This window comes from Corapipo altera, unplaced genomic scaffold (assembly GCF_003945725.1).
Source record: "Corapipo altera isolate COAL_440 unplaced genomic scaffold, ASM394572v1 0, whole genome shotgun sequence".
NCBI lineage: Eukaryota > Metazoa > Chordata > Aves > Passeriformes > Pipridae > Corapipo > Corapipo altera.
The window spans coordinates 75,353,853-75,370,471 of NW_020884872.1; the positions used below are offsets into that span (position 1 = coordinate 75,353,853).

Sequence of the window (16,619 nt, forward strand, 5' to 3'; positions counted from 1 at the left end):
AAATACTCTGACTGTAACAGACTTTGGGACTTGGAATCAGACAAATTTCATACAGTGGCATCTTTCAGGAGCAGCACCTGAATTCAACTTTAAAATTTTGCAGGGTGAGACACCAAAATACCTTGCTAAATGAGTAGTCTTTTATATTACATTTTTATTTTGCAAGAAAATAAATTATACAACTTAAAAAATAAAATTCAAAAATTAAGCAGTACATCAAAATAGTTCAGCTGGACTGCCATACAGAAACTACCACCATTCAAAATTGTACAGCATTATTATCTTGGTAGTGGCACACATTCAAAATTGTAAATACCATACGTAGATAGTTATTACAACTCAGGAACTCAAGTTCGCTCAACACTCCAGACTACATATAGTGTATATGACAGGAAAGCTTTCATGTATTGTTTATTTCACAAATATGACCTCAAAGAATTACAAAGATAGCATCCCAGTCATTTAGATGAAAATAGAAAACAGTTTGAGTTTAAGATAGCAAATCTTTCTGTAAAACTATCAAATCTTTTTGCCAATTGTATTTTTAAAATTTGCACTTTACAGGACAATGGCATCCCAATGCAAATAAATGCAAGATGTTAACATTCAAAACATTTATATTAAGTTTAAAAAGGTGAAAATGAGAAAGTCACATTGTCATTTGGAAATGTAATTGCATTACAGTCATAACAAATGAAAGAAATGAGTAAAAATAGAAGCTAGGGACACCAACTGTGGAAAGAGGAAAAATGGAAGACTTCAGAATTGAAACTGAGATTCTCATCAAGTTGTTGGGACAGAGAAAGATTTAACAGTATTTCTTAATTAAACCCATTAAGAGTGACTTTTTTCCCCTCCCCCCTCTTCTATACCAGATCTCATTCCTTAGCTATTCACCGTGGCAGTGTGTGTGGCAACATGTTTTTCAGATGCAGCACCTCCTTAAGCTAGGTCTTTGGACATATATATTCATAGCTAAAAATTGCAGCCTTAAAAGTGCATTGTTGCAATATTGCAAGTGAAGAATAGTTTTGAATTCTACCCTCCCCAAAAGAACAGTTTACCCCAGGTTTCTCCCTGTGCCCCAAGTGATACTAGTTTTAAGTGCAAATTGGTGAAAGTGACCTGATGAAGGACGCTAAACGTGATTCTGCATCTTTAACAGATTTGCTGGTGTGAGTCTCAGATTTAATAAAAAACCCGACATCCATTTCTGGAACATATTTAAAGAAAAATGACCATGTCATAGGCACATTACCAATTCTATTTCTGCATCCCAGGTTTTGAGAATTATTTAGGTAACAATTAGGTTGTATTGTATATATTAGTTGAGGGAACGTGTAGCTCCTTAGCTTTCAGCAACCTGTTGCTTTCTGCATACACTCCAGCTTCCTAAACAGTTGCACCTGAAATGCAGTCTCTTAAACTTCTCTCTCAAATCTAAACCGATGGCTTCAAAATCAGCATTATCCCCTTTGCAGCTCTTTCTGTGTGACAATTTCACACCTGTTCTTCTCTGGTTAAGGGTGGAAATTTTTCTCACTGAGAAGTGTGCTCAGACTGCCATGTTTTCCCCAATTATCCCAAGCATTTATTACTTTTAAGTTACAAAGACTGAAAGTCTTGCAGCACAAAGTTTTTTATTAGAATTTTGTTTTCTAATGTTCAAATAATTTCATTGGTTAACTACTCAGAGCACCACTTGCTTTTGATTCTGAATTGCAACACGACAGGGCCAACATGAAAGATGCAATATTTTTAAACAGCATCTACTTTTGAGTATCAATAAAAGCATGTAACACAAGCTGTAGGATTTCAATCAATTGTAATTGGCCAGGCCTTGATTTCTCTCCGTCTCTTGGTCATGAAACCCTCACTACCAAAAATTTCTTACTCAAACAGATGTCCAAGTACACATGTTCTCAGTCAGTCACACTGGCATTTACATTAGTAACAGAGCACGCAGCCTGTTTAAGGGTGCATACAGCCATTCTTGGAGAGTTTGCTTTTAAACCACTCTTACTGCATACTTTACTGCAACCATGTGAAAGTAGAACTCCTCTTACTTACTGGAAGGCTTTCTTTTTTGACTAAAGTTAATTGTATCCTCTTCCCCCTTTCATCATCAAAGAAGATGAGGCCTTTAGATGTTGTAGTTCAATTAACTGGTTAATTAAAAAAAAAAAATTCGCACATTTGCGATTTATACAAGAAATATTCATACAGAACTGAGTAAAGCGCAACTTACCTTTTGTCTTAAGACAGGCACTCTGCTCCTGTGATTCATGGTATCAGTCCAGTACATGCTGGGACATTTCAGAATAGCAGAGAGGCAGGCAGTGCCAAACGACTACTTCAGACGATTGAAAATAGAAGAGGTAACGTTAGGAAGTTGAAATTCCTGATGTGTATTTGGCACTCTCTCCGCATACACTAAAGAAGGTATTTTTCCTTAGCTTTTCACCATTTTCATCAGAATTATATTTCCTACCCTACCAGTTACAAAATAAAAAGCAGAGCGTTTTTTTTGTATAAAGATGTTGACTAGTCCAATTGGATTAACCTTGCATGTATATAAAAGTTACCACTGAGGAAACAGTACAGGGATCTTCAAGTGTTATTCTCTTTCTGGGGGAGTTGTGCATCAATTACTCTTTAATGCATCCAGATATATGTAGTCATACCTAAATATTTGGAGTACAAATATTAAATGTACAAGGAAATACACTTAGTATTTCTGTTCAGTATAGCAGACACTCCCATGAAAACTGCTTTTAGAGTGAAGTATCATTCAAGAAACCTCTATCTTCTCAAAAAGGATTGTAGCAAATCATCTGTCCAAATAAGGTAACAAATAACACATATCCACTCGTTTACAGGAAACAACTTAAAAACAATGATCTCTTGCTTAGCGAAAAATATCACCCATGACTTGGAATTACTTTTGTGTCACTTAATGTGTCAATTATTAAAATCCAGTTACTAGATTGAAGCACTGCTCTAGCCAACAGGTTTTAACTGTAACAAATACATATCAGTTGTGATGCATGTGTTTGTGTGTCTCAAATGTTATTACATAAAAAGGATCAAAGGTGGACAGTACATTACTCTGTTGATCCAAAACACAAAAGTGAAAGTGCTACTTCTAGTCCTAATTGCATTTAAAAAAACCCCAGAAAACCAAAACCAAACAAAACAAAAAAACAAACCCAAAACAAAACTAATAGCAGTTCCTCAGTGCATGAATATTTGAATATTTTTTCCTTGTGCAAGTACTGGTCATCTAAAAACCCAAACCTGTATTCTTCCTGGTGGGTGTAAATCAAATCTACTTTAAAAAGTTCACAATGGGCTCTTCATGAATGCAAATTTCCCACAAAACAGCATGCTGTTAGAAGTGTGCAACATGAAGGGAATGCCATCATGCTAGCTGAATGAGATTGGCAAAATATAGTCCTCAGTTAAGGTAAGGCAGGGATTTTAATACGTAACAAAAGTCAAAACAAGTCCTTCTGCAGCACAAACTGTTGCAGCTGTCTGTCCAAGCACCCTTCCATTTATGTTCTCAGCATCCTGCAGAGTCCTCAAATTATGCCATATATATGAAGGTGTTGATATCTGACTCATCTCTTCTGATATATTTGTGCTCTATAAGCCATTCAATTTGCTCTTTTATCATTTTCTTTTGTGGCAAGAACATATTTTTCAGTATTTCTACCAGTTCAGTCTGAAGCTGGGCATGAGTAATTTTCTTCCGCATTTTCATTATTTGGATGATAGCCTCCTGGTGGGGTACAAGAAGGAAAAAAAAAACCACTTTTAAATGCCTGAGTGAAGTGACAAAATGAACACAGCATTAATAGGGAGCTCCTGGTAAGGCAAGACAGCAAGGAAATCTGTATTTTTCCTTAAAAATCAGATAGATGCTGCATTTCTTAGCCTATGTAGGTATCGAATTGCTTTTACAAAGAAGTTCATAAAGGAAAAGAATGAAGCACTGGCAAGATGCAAGAGATACAAGATAATTCCAGTCAAAGGAGCAGTTAAATCCTATACCTAGAGCGTGAATTACTCACTAAAACCAAACATTCAATCATTCTCTGAGGAGTCGTCACCATTTCCTAGGTGATTTATGATATACCTTGTGAACACCTCATGAAATGCAAGCTGAATGTAAAATTAGAACTCCCAAGGAGTTCTTATTTCATAAACACAACTGGGCATTAATCTTTTTGCTTCAAGTATGGTCACATCATATGTTATGTCAGGTGATACAATCTACTCTGACTGATAGAGCAGACCTGAAACTTGAAGGTAAAATGGGATTTTGAAACTCCATAGTAGGTAATGATCTCTGATGCCAGAAAAAAATCAGGTTTTTTTAGAACCATCAGCTCAAAAGATTTGACATGAGTAGCTGACTGAAGGACAATCAACCACAAAGCAGGAAGCTGCAGTTTGTACAGCTAAGATGCACTTTTAAACTTTCCCTCTAAGGAGAAGGCCTCTTGAAGAGTCATGTTCTGTTACTGCAGTGTGATCCCATCTCCAAGATTTTCCTCCTTCATACAGACCAAAGAGATCTCAAGATCAACAATACTGTGTGTTCATGGTGGTGGCTAGTGTAAGTCAACTTTACCAATCTGCTGCTGTCATCCACCACAACACTGTTATGCCTTCACCACTTGCTTAATACCTGCTTTGCCCTCTTTAAAGATGATGACGACGTGGTATTTCAGAACAGGAGGCTGATAACTACAAGTGCAAAATCAGGTATTTACGAAGGATCTAAATCAAACAGCAAAAGTAATTTCCAACGGGATTCAAAAGCACTCATTTCATATATCAACATCCAACTGTGGACAGCATGTAATGATAATACAACAAAAGAAATAGGGTATTTTATATTCTTCTGGCGGTTTACTTGCCTGGGTTCGTAATATTCTTAGCTGGACTATTCCTTCATTTTCCTCTTCCCGCATTCTCTCTGTAGTAAGTTGCAATCGACCAATCAAATTTATCTTGCCCCTTTTCTGAACTTTAGCGTTTTTTCTGAAAAAGTTGCATTGCATGAAAGTAAGCAAAACAAAAAACCACTTTCAATTACGGAATTCCCGTTAAACTTAAATTACAACTGCAAGGAATAACATCACATATCAGACATTTATGGGCTATTAGCATTGCAGCAGTGAGACAGCTGGCTGACAAATCAAAACTCAATGACAACATCTCTGCACAATAAAACCTAAACAGTGCTAGTAAGCATTACAAATAAATCCCTCAGTTGAAACTGCTAATGTCCAAAGTTGAAAAGCTACCAGTATCACTTTAAAGAATAAAATTTCAGAGAAGTATATTTCAATTTAATTATATAAAAGTAGGGTTGTTTGGAGGAAGTTTTTACAACAAAACTCAGGAAATTGGACTAGCTAATATTCCATTAAAATTGTCTGTCTAGCTGAAAAGAAGGACAAAATCCAGCTATTGTAACAAAGAAAGCTGATGGCATTCTTCAGTGATTACCCACGAATTTTCTGTACAGCCTGTCTCTTCTGTCATGTCCTCTCATCATTTCCCAAAGCTCAGAATCCTGAGGACAGGAATAAATATTGGCCCTGGGCAAGAAACTAAGTCCTGGGGAAGCAGATTTGTCACCTGTCTCTTTCTCCACAGATCCAGATGTCCAGTTGCTATTGAGTAGGAGGCACAAAATCTGAGGTTACTAGCAAGGAGCCACTTCTCATCATAGTCATTGATAATAGAGGCAGGCAGAAACCCAAAACATGCTGAACATAGTATATACCATTTAGATATTCTCTCTTAATATTATCTTGCTCTCTGAAGGATTTCAAAGTAACAGGAAAAGAGCACCACGATTCTCACAGAAATAAAGATACTCTGGTGAGAGCCACACCAAAAATCCTAGTTTTTGACAGCATGCCATATTATTAAGCAGTTTCACTTCCTTTTTTAACTTTTCACTCTGCTTTTGAAATTCTGTGCGTGTGTAATAATCAATACAGCACTAGGGCTCTGATTACAGGCTGTCCTTCCATGAAATTTCATAGGCTCATTGGTAACAGGAACATAACAAAGCCTCCAATTTTGCACCTCATCCCTAGGAGCTTAAAAAATTGAATTTCACAGAAGTTACATTTTGTCTGAAGGGATTGCTGCAGGTCATCTAGTCCAGCCACCTACTTGAAGCATGACTATAGCCAAAACTAAGTGAGGATAGGGCAGCAAAGCATGTGTCTAGCTTAATTTTGAAAAATTTCAAGAACAAAGGTTAAGTTAAAGTGAATTCCTTTAGTTATAAAATAGTACATTGTTATTTTACTTTTCAAACATCATCTTACATTAAACTGAACTCCTGGTTCACCGAGAAGAGGGTTCCTTCTGTAAAGTCTTTGGGTGAATTGACTTGAGGTTCATATAATAAAACCTGACGTTTCAGCTTTGGAAATGCTACAAGAGACTACAGAGAAAAGGGGAGGGGGGGAAAGAATGAAAATAAAACACCAGACTTTCTAAATGGAAACAATTACTTTCTAAGAACATAATTCACTGCTGTGCAGACTGTAGTGAGGGAACCACACAGCACTGCTTGGAGCTGCTAGAGGTCAACATGAAGATAGCAATAAAACCAGAGAGGGGACACAGTTTACCAAATCTCCTGAAATGTGTTAGCATAAGCAAAATATCACACGAAGTAGTAAAATATACAAACTCACAGCTACAGAAGTGGTGTTAAGTCTGATTTATGTTATTTCTCTCTTTATTTGTGAGCTAAATAGTTAGAAATCTGATAAAGCAAACACTGAAGTTATTTTTAAGCAACATGTACTTATCAGGTGCCACTAATTTCCTAGAATTAGACCAGTCCCACTCCACAAACCACAATCATAACTCTGTGCTTTAGGCAGCATATGGTCAAAAAAATCTTGCAGTTCCCAAAAGCTTGTTAGGTAAATACTGGGTGGAGAGAACATGTTAACGTAAAGGCTGTGTGTGCTCAGCAGTAGTTCAAGGAGCCAACATTACAACTGATTAATTAGCAAGAAAGGTGTTCATGTTTCAGTTTCAATGTGTTATCTGACAGTGCTTTCAAAATACTAATCCAGTATTTCAGAGTACAAAAATCAAGAAGCAATCTGTTTCAAGAGAAAGGGATATACCCATAAAGTCCTCCTAAGTTCTGCATCAGGGAGTTCAGTCGCCAGTTTCAGATTTTCAAAGCTGATCTTCTCTCTGGGTCTTTGGTTCCATGCAAACAGCACAGCTAGCTGAAATGTTGTTACCTCCAAGTCATACTGGCCAACCTCATTCTTAAATGTTATCTGTGAAGAGGATGAAAATTTTACTCATAAGCCTGTCTGGATCACAAGCTTGATTACTATTATAAATACACAGAGAGTACAGTCATTGAGACTGATACAGTGAAAACTATACACTTACAATTCCATTGGACATGAGGTGGTGCCAATGGAGTTTCCTACCACTGTGATTCTTTTTATAAAATTCTTCGACTTCTGGGATGAGATCTTCTAATTCCGTGGGCAGTGAGACAAACACTTTTTCAGAACTTCGAGACCAGGCGCCAGCATTTAAAATTTTAATATTCACAGAGTCAGCTGTAAGATGATATTGGATTATATGAATCTCCAGGTATGACTGATAGACAAAACGTGTTTTTTTTTTTCTACTCTGCGTACAATTATGGAGGACTGAATTTTCAGAAAGTCGCAGGGTGTCTACCTACTTAAACATCAAGGTGCTTTATTTAAGCATCACTGGCTTTCTGCGAACAATGCTGATTGAAATCTGTTTTTTTGGCTTGCTTCTGCAGAGCTCCTTAAGCCCTGATACAGCTTTATAGCTGATGCTTGTAGGAACTACTCAAAGGTTTTCAGCAGTGACAGGTCCAATACTGGATTTTCCTCAGCCTCTCTCATCAGTGAAACTTAATCTCAGAAATGTGATTTTAACGCTTCATAGCATTGTCCAGCTCTCCTGCTGGCAGATAAAGGAGGAGCACAGCATGGTGCACTCATGAAGAGTGATGAGGGTATAAAAGAAGGGGGTAGTTCAGGCATTCACCTGGTTGATGCTGATTCAAGTCCCTGCTTACAATTCATCTAAAAGAGGAGGGAGTCTGTATCTACAAGACTGCTCACAATGAAACTTCACAACAACTCACAGAATGATACAGCTCCAGCTGTATCAACTACAAGAGAAAGCAGGGTCTACAGACACTTCCAATCTGGGGGTAACAATGCCATGAAGACTATATTCAACCTGCAGTTGATATAATTTTTAACAATATTCAACAGACCTATTCTTTCACTATGAGAAACGAAGAATAGCAAATAATTTGAAAACAGTACCTGGTAAAGCAAGTTTATTATTTTTGTGCATTTCTTTGAAGGCCTGGTTCAAGTCTTCAGACACTTTGATATCCTGGAACATTCTGGCCAGCTTGTTTACATAGTCTGCTGGCATTCCCACTTCCTGTATAAACAAAGAAAACACTAAACAATGACACAGACAACTATGAATTAGCTTTAATTTTAAAATAGTAAGCTTGAAAAAATTGAGAGCATAGAAGTACACAGGTACCATCACTTTACAGTAACTGTTAATGTGCAATGCAACAGAAAGTGTTTTTTTGCATGGATCATAAGCAGTTACCCCCTAAGGGCATATGATGATTCTTTTAAAGAAATCCAAGTGCTGAAGAACATATGCATGCATTAAGGAATCAGTGAATTCTGAGATTTTATGGAATGTTTAAGGCATGCAAATAATAGTCTAATGTACATAAAATTTCATAATTAGAATGCATCTCAAATTATTTACATACCAAACCAAGTACACTGCATTTTGCTCATTTGCATACAGAATCTATGAAGCTTTCAGATAATCATATGTGAAATATTTTAAAATCTATCACTACCACTATCAGCCCTTAGAAAAGAGCTAAACTGTTTTAATTTCACAAAGTTTTGCGATGAAAGGGAAATATAAGATGCCATGAGTGGCCTGCAATTTAAGATAAACCTCATCTAAGCAAGAAGGGTATTTAAGTTCAAGAGTGGGAATATGAATTAACCACAAGCATGAGGCACAACCAAAGAAAGGTGTCATGCTACTTACTCTGAGCCATTCCACCATATTCTCCTCAATTTCACTATCAGCTGATATATCCAATATCAGACGTCTCGTTAAGTGAGCTTTGTGATATCGCATGAAAACATCTTTATTCTGTACATATTTAAGTACCAAAAGCTGTTAAAAATAGAGTTTAATATATTTATTTGCATTGTCAATCAGACAAGTCTTTGAATGCTGATCTAATAGCACTGTGAAGTAGAAAAAGGCTATGTGACATTGCCTTAAGGGTAATGGTGTTAATACTATCACAGGCATCAGCTATAAATCTTTCATAATATTGCACCTCCAATTTCTTCATTCAAACATCAAGAAATTCTCCTACATCAAAAAAGACATCAGCACTGATATGTAAAAATCTCCTGTATTATTTTCTAGACTAACAGTAGTTATTGTAATAAATTACAATCTCATATAGGCATTTAGCATACCAATTCTGTGAACTGACACAGGAGATATGAGACGCTGAATGATTTACAAGATTTAAACACATATACACACACACACTTCATTAACATAATAAACTCTTTTCCCTACTATTACACCTTGCATAACTGTTTTTGAAGATCAAAGCCTTGACCCACATAAGGAAATGGAACAAACAAATTCATTATTCAGAATAATTGAGAAGTAGAAGACAAAAACATACCACTTCCTTAAGCTTTGCTTCAATTTCTTCAGAGGTTAGTTTTTTGCTTAGTGGTGTTTTTCGTAGCAACATGTCACAGTAATTAGCAAGAAGCTCAGGGCATTTGGATTCAGGTTGTGTTTTCAATCCAACACTAGATAAAAGAAGAACAACACATCTTCAAACCATACAGAATCCTGCTATTCTGGAGAAGTCACACTTAACAAGACAGACCACTCTTTCCTGATGCCCTTGGCAAGGATCCTGGTGGTGAATTCGTATCCTTGGTAAACTAATGAAAAATGAGGGATAACACCCTTTTCTTCTTGAAAGAATAAATACTACCAAACACTTCAGAGAGCTTCTACAGCTTGATCATTTTAACTGCTTATAATTTTAGAAGTCTAACAACGAAGGATGAAGTAAAAACTACAGTTTGAAACAAATAAATATCGCATGGCAAAAAGTATTCCAGCGAAGGATTTAAAAATGTTGCAGTGAAATGTTTCACTCATCCTGTCAGTGTGCTGTAATGAAATTTCAAGAACAGCCCCCTGCACCAAACTTCACAGACTGCAAAACTCAACACATCTATCACAAAGTAACAGGCTAAAATTATTTCAAGACAGGTATAAAGGGTAGACTAACAGCTTGGAGATTAAAAGCAGACTAAAGTTAAACCAGAAGATGCTACAGTAGACAGACTGTGGTTCTTAAAAATTCATGCACGCACAAGGTCGTATTCTGACCCTGTCTCCAGACTGGTGAGTAAAACCAAGTGCCAAGGACCAATCCCTATTCCTAGAGTCAGATGGCACCAACTTGATTGCTACTCTCAAGGACCCCAAACAAGCTCAGGAATCCAGTGTTCTTGATCATTCTCTCAACCTCTCATCAATTAGTATAGACAGACTAACACTTTCAGACAACTTGTCCTTTTTTTTTAATTAATGAACCAGCTTGCAGGCTAGTGTCTTCTGCCTTCCTAAAGACCAACTGAAGTACAAGCAGATCACTAGTCTTTTGGTTATTACAAGACAGAACCCTTATTTAATCTATGTGTTCCAACATATTTCTGAATAGGAGTCTTCAGGATACTGACAGCAGTGAAAAGTAGTAACTGGAAAGGGAAGCTGGCATCCCAGTTACATAAGCTTTGTTTCCATAGTAAATCAGAGTACTAACTACATATAAGCAATCCCAACAACCTAATATATACAAAATCCTACTCAAGTGGCACATCACATGGTAAATGTTAACAATCAATTAACTGACTGCTACCTTCTCTTGGCTGAGTTAGCAGAGTGGTCACTGTAAGCATGGTCCTTCTTCTTGAGTCACGCAGGTCTGCCTAATCTACTGGAAGGTGTTTAAACTAACCTGGTTAATCCTGCACTGAAACAAAAATGTAACAGCCGGACAGGTCACACTCACAGCTGGCACAAGAGGAGGTGGAAAACAACTTGTGGATGGTTATACCTTAATCAGCCATAAAGATTACTGCCTCATTTTAACTCAGGACCTTTCCTGAAACTGCAGCAGAGTTATACACGTTTTTGGAATTAAGAGCCCAGAAAGGTATTATTAACTTCAGCTAAGACTGACTCATTAGTAAAAAAGAATAGATCCCCAATTATTCCAAACAAATTTGAGTTTAAACAGGCTGCTGCTATTCACTGATCCACTTCCATGTGAAGAGGGTATTACTAGAGGTCAATTAGCAATCTGAAATTCCATAATGCAAAGAACACAAAGCCCTTTTAAACACAGTGTTACCTTTTGAAGAGATATTTTAAAAACCTTGACTCACATAGAGTTTATATGGCTTACCCCTTTTGCTTCAATGGCAATTCAAGTTTAAATATTGTAGCATCATTCACAACTGCTTTGTATGCCTGAAAAATAATCACAGATTATTCGTGCTTCACTCAATTTCTTTCTGATACGGATTGCAAAGATTTTCTCTCTCTTTATACTACTGTAACATGAAATTAATTTGATTTTTTTAATTAGCTCAAAGCTTGCAGATTTGATTTTCTATTTGAGAATTCCAATTCTATGACTCAATTTTCCATTAATGGATGTTTTACATTTTCCTCTTTTCCATTAGCATACTACTTTACTTTAAAAAACAACTTGGGAAGGGATTACATGGAGCAGGTTGCACATCTGAAGTCATGAGACAATTATGCAGTAAATTCTAAACACAAAATATTGCTGAACCAGACATTAAGGTTCTCAACACAAAGATCATATTCTAATGTGCTCTACAACATTACAAAGCTGAACGCATGCCAATTTATGCAGGACTACAACAGAAATTAAAAGCTTATCAGCTGGTAGAAAGTTTCATCAATGTTTTAGTCTGTATATTTACTAGAGTAAGAGCAGCATCTAAATTTAACAGTGACTGGGTACAAGGATTTCGGAGATATCATAATATGAATTACAACAATTCTTATACTGAAAACAAAAGGTCAGCAGAAACACATACCTTATCTCTTGCAGTAAGAAATCTTGGATCATCTTGAAAAGCTTCTTTAACCAACTTACTAAACCGATTAAATAGCGTGAGCAATTGCTCTACGTATTTCTCAGAATCCTAAAGAGGCAAAAATCAAATAAAAGACCAAGGCTCCACAGAATTCAGTGTGAGCTTACATGTAATTCCCTAATCTGTAAAAATGTTGTATCCTCAAAAGCCTGCATACTATGACTGCATTTTATCTTTATTCTCTGTACTGAAGATCTCTACAGCAGGTAAGCCTACACACAGACTTTCAGGATAGTATTTGAAAGTTATATATACAAAAATATATATAACTTTCAAATAATGTGCAATAACTTCTAAAAGAAAAAGAAGTTTTCAAGAAGAAATAAAAGGCACATCCTAATTGCTGCAGACACTCAGGCCTCCTAGACCCTGATGATACAAAGCTGAAAAAGAAAGGTGGGGGAAAAAAACCTTATAATTCCCACACTGAACAACCACTTGTAGATTGAAAGCAAATTTCAAATTTCATCACAAAGTTAGAATTTTGGAAAAATTGTTTAGGCCTTTTTAATTCAGAAGCTAACACAATCCTATCATATAAGCATCCCATGCACTTTATAACCTTTTCTTTACTGCAAATTCAATTCACTTTTTAAAGATACAACTGAAAATGTTAAGAATATAAAGGTATCCTGAAGACATTTAAAACTTCCAGTGGATCAAAATTTGAAGTTTAAAGATAAAATCTTCAAGAACTATTTCCATTGACAAGCTTGTCCCACAAATAGAGAATATTTAAATTCTGCAAAGTTGTTTTTTCAGTGTTCTTTTATTAAAAACCAATACACTTACAGTAGTAATAGTTTCAGCAGCTGCTACCATGTCTGCCAGTCCAGCACTAACAATATGTTCTTCCAAATCCTTTAGCATAGGTTCTATGCCATTCGGAACTTTATCCATCAGTGAAAACATTAAATGCAACTCTGAAAGATACAAATACTGATGAAGCTAGCAGTCAAAACCCTGTATAAAATCCAAATATACTGCATTTCTGCTAGGAATATATCAAGTGGAACACTAAATATGTAAAGCACAGATAATCCAATTCACTCCTTAAAAAGAAACATGTTTTGAGTACTGTTCTAACTCTGGTTCCATAAGGAGATTCTTCTGAAGGCAAAGACAGATATTTATTGCAATGTAATACTTGCTCATGCATACAGTATCACAAGCTTGAATAAAACCCCCTAAAATCAGCGGCAATTTGAATTAAATCCAGATTCTGCCTGCCTCATATTCCCTGGCAAAAACAGGTCTCTCTCAGTTAGAAGCCTACAGGAGTTTACGCACGAAATTGTATGGATTCAAGATATTTTTTAATTTTAAATTAAAGCCAGAGCTGTCTCTGTGTATCTTCCAATACTACCTACAATGTGGGTTTTTTTAATTAAAAGCGTGTAAAATTCTGAAGTAAGCAAAACTAAGGCAAACAGTGAACTCTTTTTCCCAAAGAGTTTATTTAGTTTTTCTGAAAGTTACTGGTTCAAAAACTTAAAAAAATGATATGTTTTGTCTACTTTTTGTGAAGATATTTCAACACTGCTTAAAAAAAAAAAAAAAAGGTACTGAAACATCAATAATCATCTTGACAAAGCTGTCCACAAAGAACACTGGGATTAAGGTCACCAGATTGTTGTAGAGAGACCACAGAGATCTGAACTCAACATAGCAAAGGATTCTGCCTAATGAAGTAGAACAAATCAGTCATGGACTCTGATCCTTTTTTTGACAGAAAAAAATTATAGATTCACTTAGTTTCCCAATGCTGTGTCTACTGTGAAAGGGGAAAAGCCTCCTCAGCAATACTTCTGTCAGCAACAAACATCAAGATCTTGTCACCACTTCGAATGAAATATGTTACCAACTTCTGTATCTCAACAGCTGCTGCAGGAGCAAATAGAAAAGCAAGGCACATAGAAGGAAAAACATCCTTTTAGAACGTAACAATGCAAATTAAAGAATGGGAATTAAAACAAACTTTCAATAAGAACTTGCAATGGTACTAGAAACAACTCACAATGGACTGAACGAGAGGATTTCAGGAACCAGAAAAAGAAATTGAGTCAGAGGCGTTCTCAGTGCAATTTAGATGTACTCTAAGTGATGGCAGCACTGTTTTACATAAAGTCCAAAAAGCTCACTCAGCTTTTACTGGATCTTTTAAGCTGTACTTTTAGAAAGGGTAAGAGGGAGGAAGAGATGGCAGAAAAAGGAGAAATAAAAATATATATTAAAGGGTTCTACATCTGTTCCTGTAAACTAGTGGTGGCATGAATAATTCAGGAAAAAAATTGTCCTAAGAATCAGTGGCAAAGGAAGACTCCAGGTGTGTCCCTAAAATTCCAGGAACCCCAAAAATCTCAGATTCTTCAAAGACAGATTTGAAAGTAACAAAACCAAAAGGAGTCTTTCACTGGAATTTCTCTAGAATACATTATGACACTGAACAGTAAAGAAATCCATATTGTAGTTGGTGAGGCACTTAGTCTGTTTTCATTCTTAATTTATAAAAGCCAAGTGTACTTTTTATTTCTGTTGTACTTCAGGAATACAACTTAGGCCTAGCCTCCCCACTACCATAAGCAAACAAAAGTACACTAAGTCAATTCTGAAGTCTTTGCAAGCTACGTCATATTTGACAGTTTTTAGTTGCGAAACATTATTCCTTCCTTCCTTCCTTCACACAGCATATAAATATTAAGTACTTCATATAACAAGAGTATCTTACAGTAGTGCCCAGCTCACAGCCAAAAAAACCCAGCAAAAGAGTCCTCTCTTTGTCACTGCTGTTTAATAACAAAAACACGACTAAATTCTTCGGGGCACATATCAGAAAGTCACATGCATAAGCAAAGTACAGCAGAGGGCACTATCAGATGTATATATTACTATGTATAGCTCCAGTCTTTAATTACGTTTTAGTCATCTGCACCTGTGTCCTTCATTAAAGCATTTCACACAGTTCTTATGTACCAAGTGGAAGTACTTTGCAACCAAGCACTATACACAGGGCAGACACAGCCCTGCGTGAATATTTCAACAGGTTTCTTTAGAAAGATGCTTTGGCTGCTATAGATGAGCCCTTCTGAATCTCTGCATTTACATAAGCCTCCTGTACTCTCCCAAAGGCTGTAACATATACTCATAAGAAGTTTTGTGGCTTTCTACATTTAGCTCTGGACTACTGCCAGAAATCATGCTTCTAGATGATCAGATCAGTATGACATAGTTTTGAGGTCGAATTTTTTCTGAAATGTTAGCTTTAGAAGTATTTTCTACAGTATTCTAAGTCATAAAACAGTTTTCACATTTCTGTAGATATTATAACTTCATAAGACAGTAAATATTCCCTGGCTGCAGGATACCCAGACTTCAAAGAAAAATTAACCTGTGAGTTCAGCTTTTATTTTTTTCAATTTCCCCACTTGAATTATGACATTTTAATGACATATCTAGTTTGTTTTATCATACAGGACCAACACAAGACTTCTGAATCACACTAGCCTCTCAAATTCTGGCAGCAGAGTTAAAAAAAAACTTCTGAAAACTTTAAAAAGGCATGCAGAGCTAACTTTCAATACTCACACTGACACTGGCTATAAAACCACATGAACAGCTTGCAGAGATTTGATTCATTTGACCTACAGTCCAGCACCAATATCAGAAGAAGAAAAATTTCTCCCTGCCTTTCAGAAAAAGAGCTTTGTAAAGAGATGCTTCACTTTTTTTCCAGGTGTAAACAGGCAGAGGGGTAGAAATGAAGGGGAAGTGTTTGTATCTGAAGTATTCAAATAGAAGGTAAAGACATTTGTAGCATTTACCAGAGCTGGTCAACATGATGAAAGTAAATGTAGGAAAAAATAAAGAAAATAGAACACAAAATATTCTTTTTGTTTCTCAAGTAAGATGAGAGCTATCCACTCATTCAAATTAGGTTATTGTACATACAGATTTTAGAAGTGATGGAAAAAAAATACGAGCCAATGACGGTAGTTTTTCGTGGGATAAAATTGTTCATGAGCAGTAGTACTTTTCTATGAAAGACTGCCACCATCTATTAAAAACCGTAATTTGATATATCTACACACAAATCTATTTTTATGCAGTAGATGCTGAGTTCATCCTGCACTGTTCTTGAAGCTTCACTTACTTTCTGTTTCATTTCGTTTGATCATGCCTTGGCATTCAGCTAAAATAGTCTCTTTAAAAGATGTCACCAGGGCATTGACGCAGCACTCCATTAGCTGAAATACATCAAACACAGAA

The 16,619-nt window shown here is 36.2% G+C and overlaps 1 protein-coding gene across 2 annotated transcripts in view; it reads right to left on the reverse strand.

Annotated features, from left to right (window-relative positions):
* Positions 1–258: 258 nt before the first annotated feature.
* Positions 259–16,619, reverse strand: part of CUL5 (cullin 5) — a 32,528-nt gene continuing 16,167 nt past the window's right edge. For both annotated transcript variants that reach the window (XM_027652821.1, XM_027652006.1), the window contains 12 exons: positions 16,504–16,597; positions 13,146–13,276; positions 12,294–12,401; positions 11,630–11,694; positions 9,821–9,953; positions 9,157–9,288; positions 8,388–8,511; positions 7,459–7,634; positions 7,179–7,340; positions 6,360–6,478; positions 4,929–5,052; positions 259–3,784 (listed from right to left, as the gene is read on the reverse strand). In XM_027652821.1, the coding sequence (XP_027508622.1) occupies positions 3,590–3,784; positions 4,929–5,052; positions 6,360–6,478; positions 7,179–7,340; positions 7,459–7,634; positions 8,388–8,511; positions 9,157–9,288; positions 9,821–9,953; positions 11,630–11,694; positions 12,294–12,401; positions 13,146–13,276; positions 16,504–16,597 (1,563 nt within the window). In that variant the 3' untranslated portion in view covers positions 259–3,589. The remainder of the gene's footprint in view (positions 3,785–4,928; positions 5,053–6,359; positions 6,479–7,178; positions 7,341–7,458; positions 7,635–8,387; positions 8,512–9,156; positions 9,289–9,820; positions 9,954–11,629; positions 11,695–12,293; positions 12,402–13,145; positions 13,277–16,503; positions 16,598–16,619) is intronic.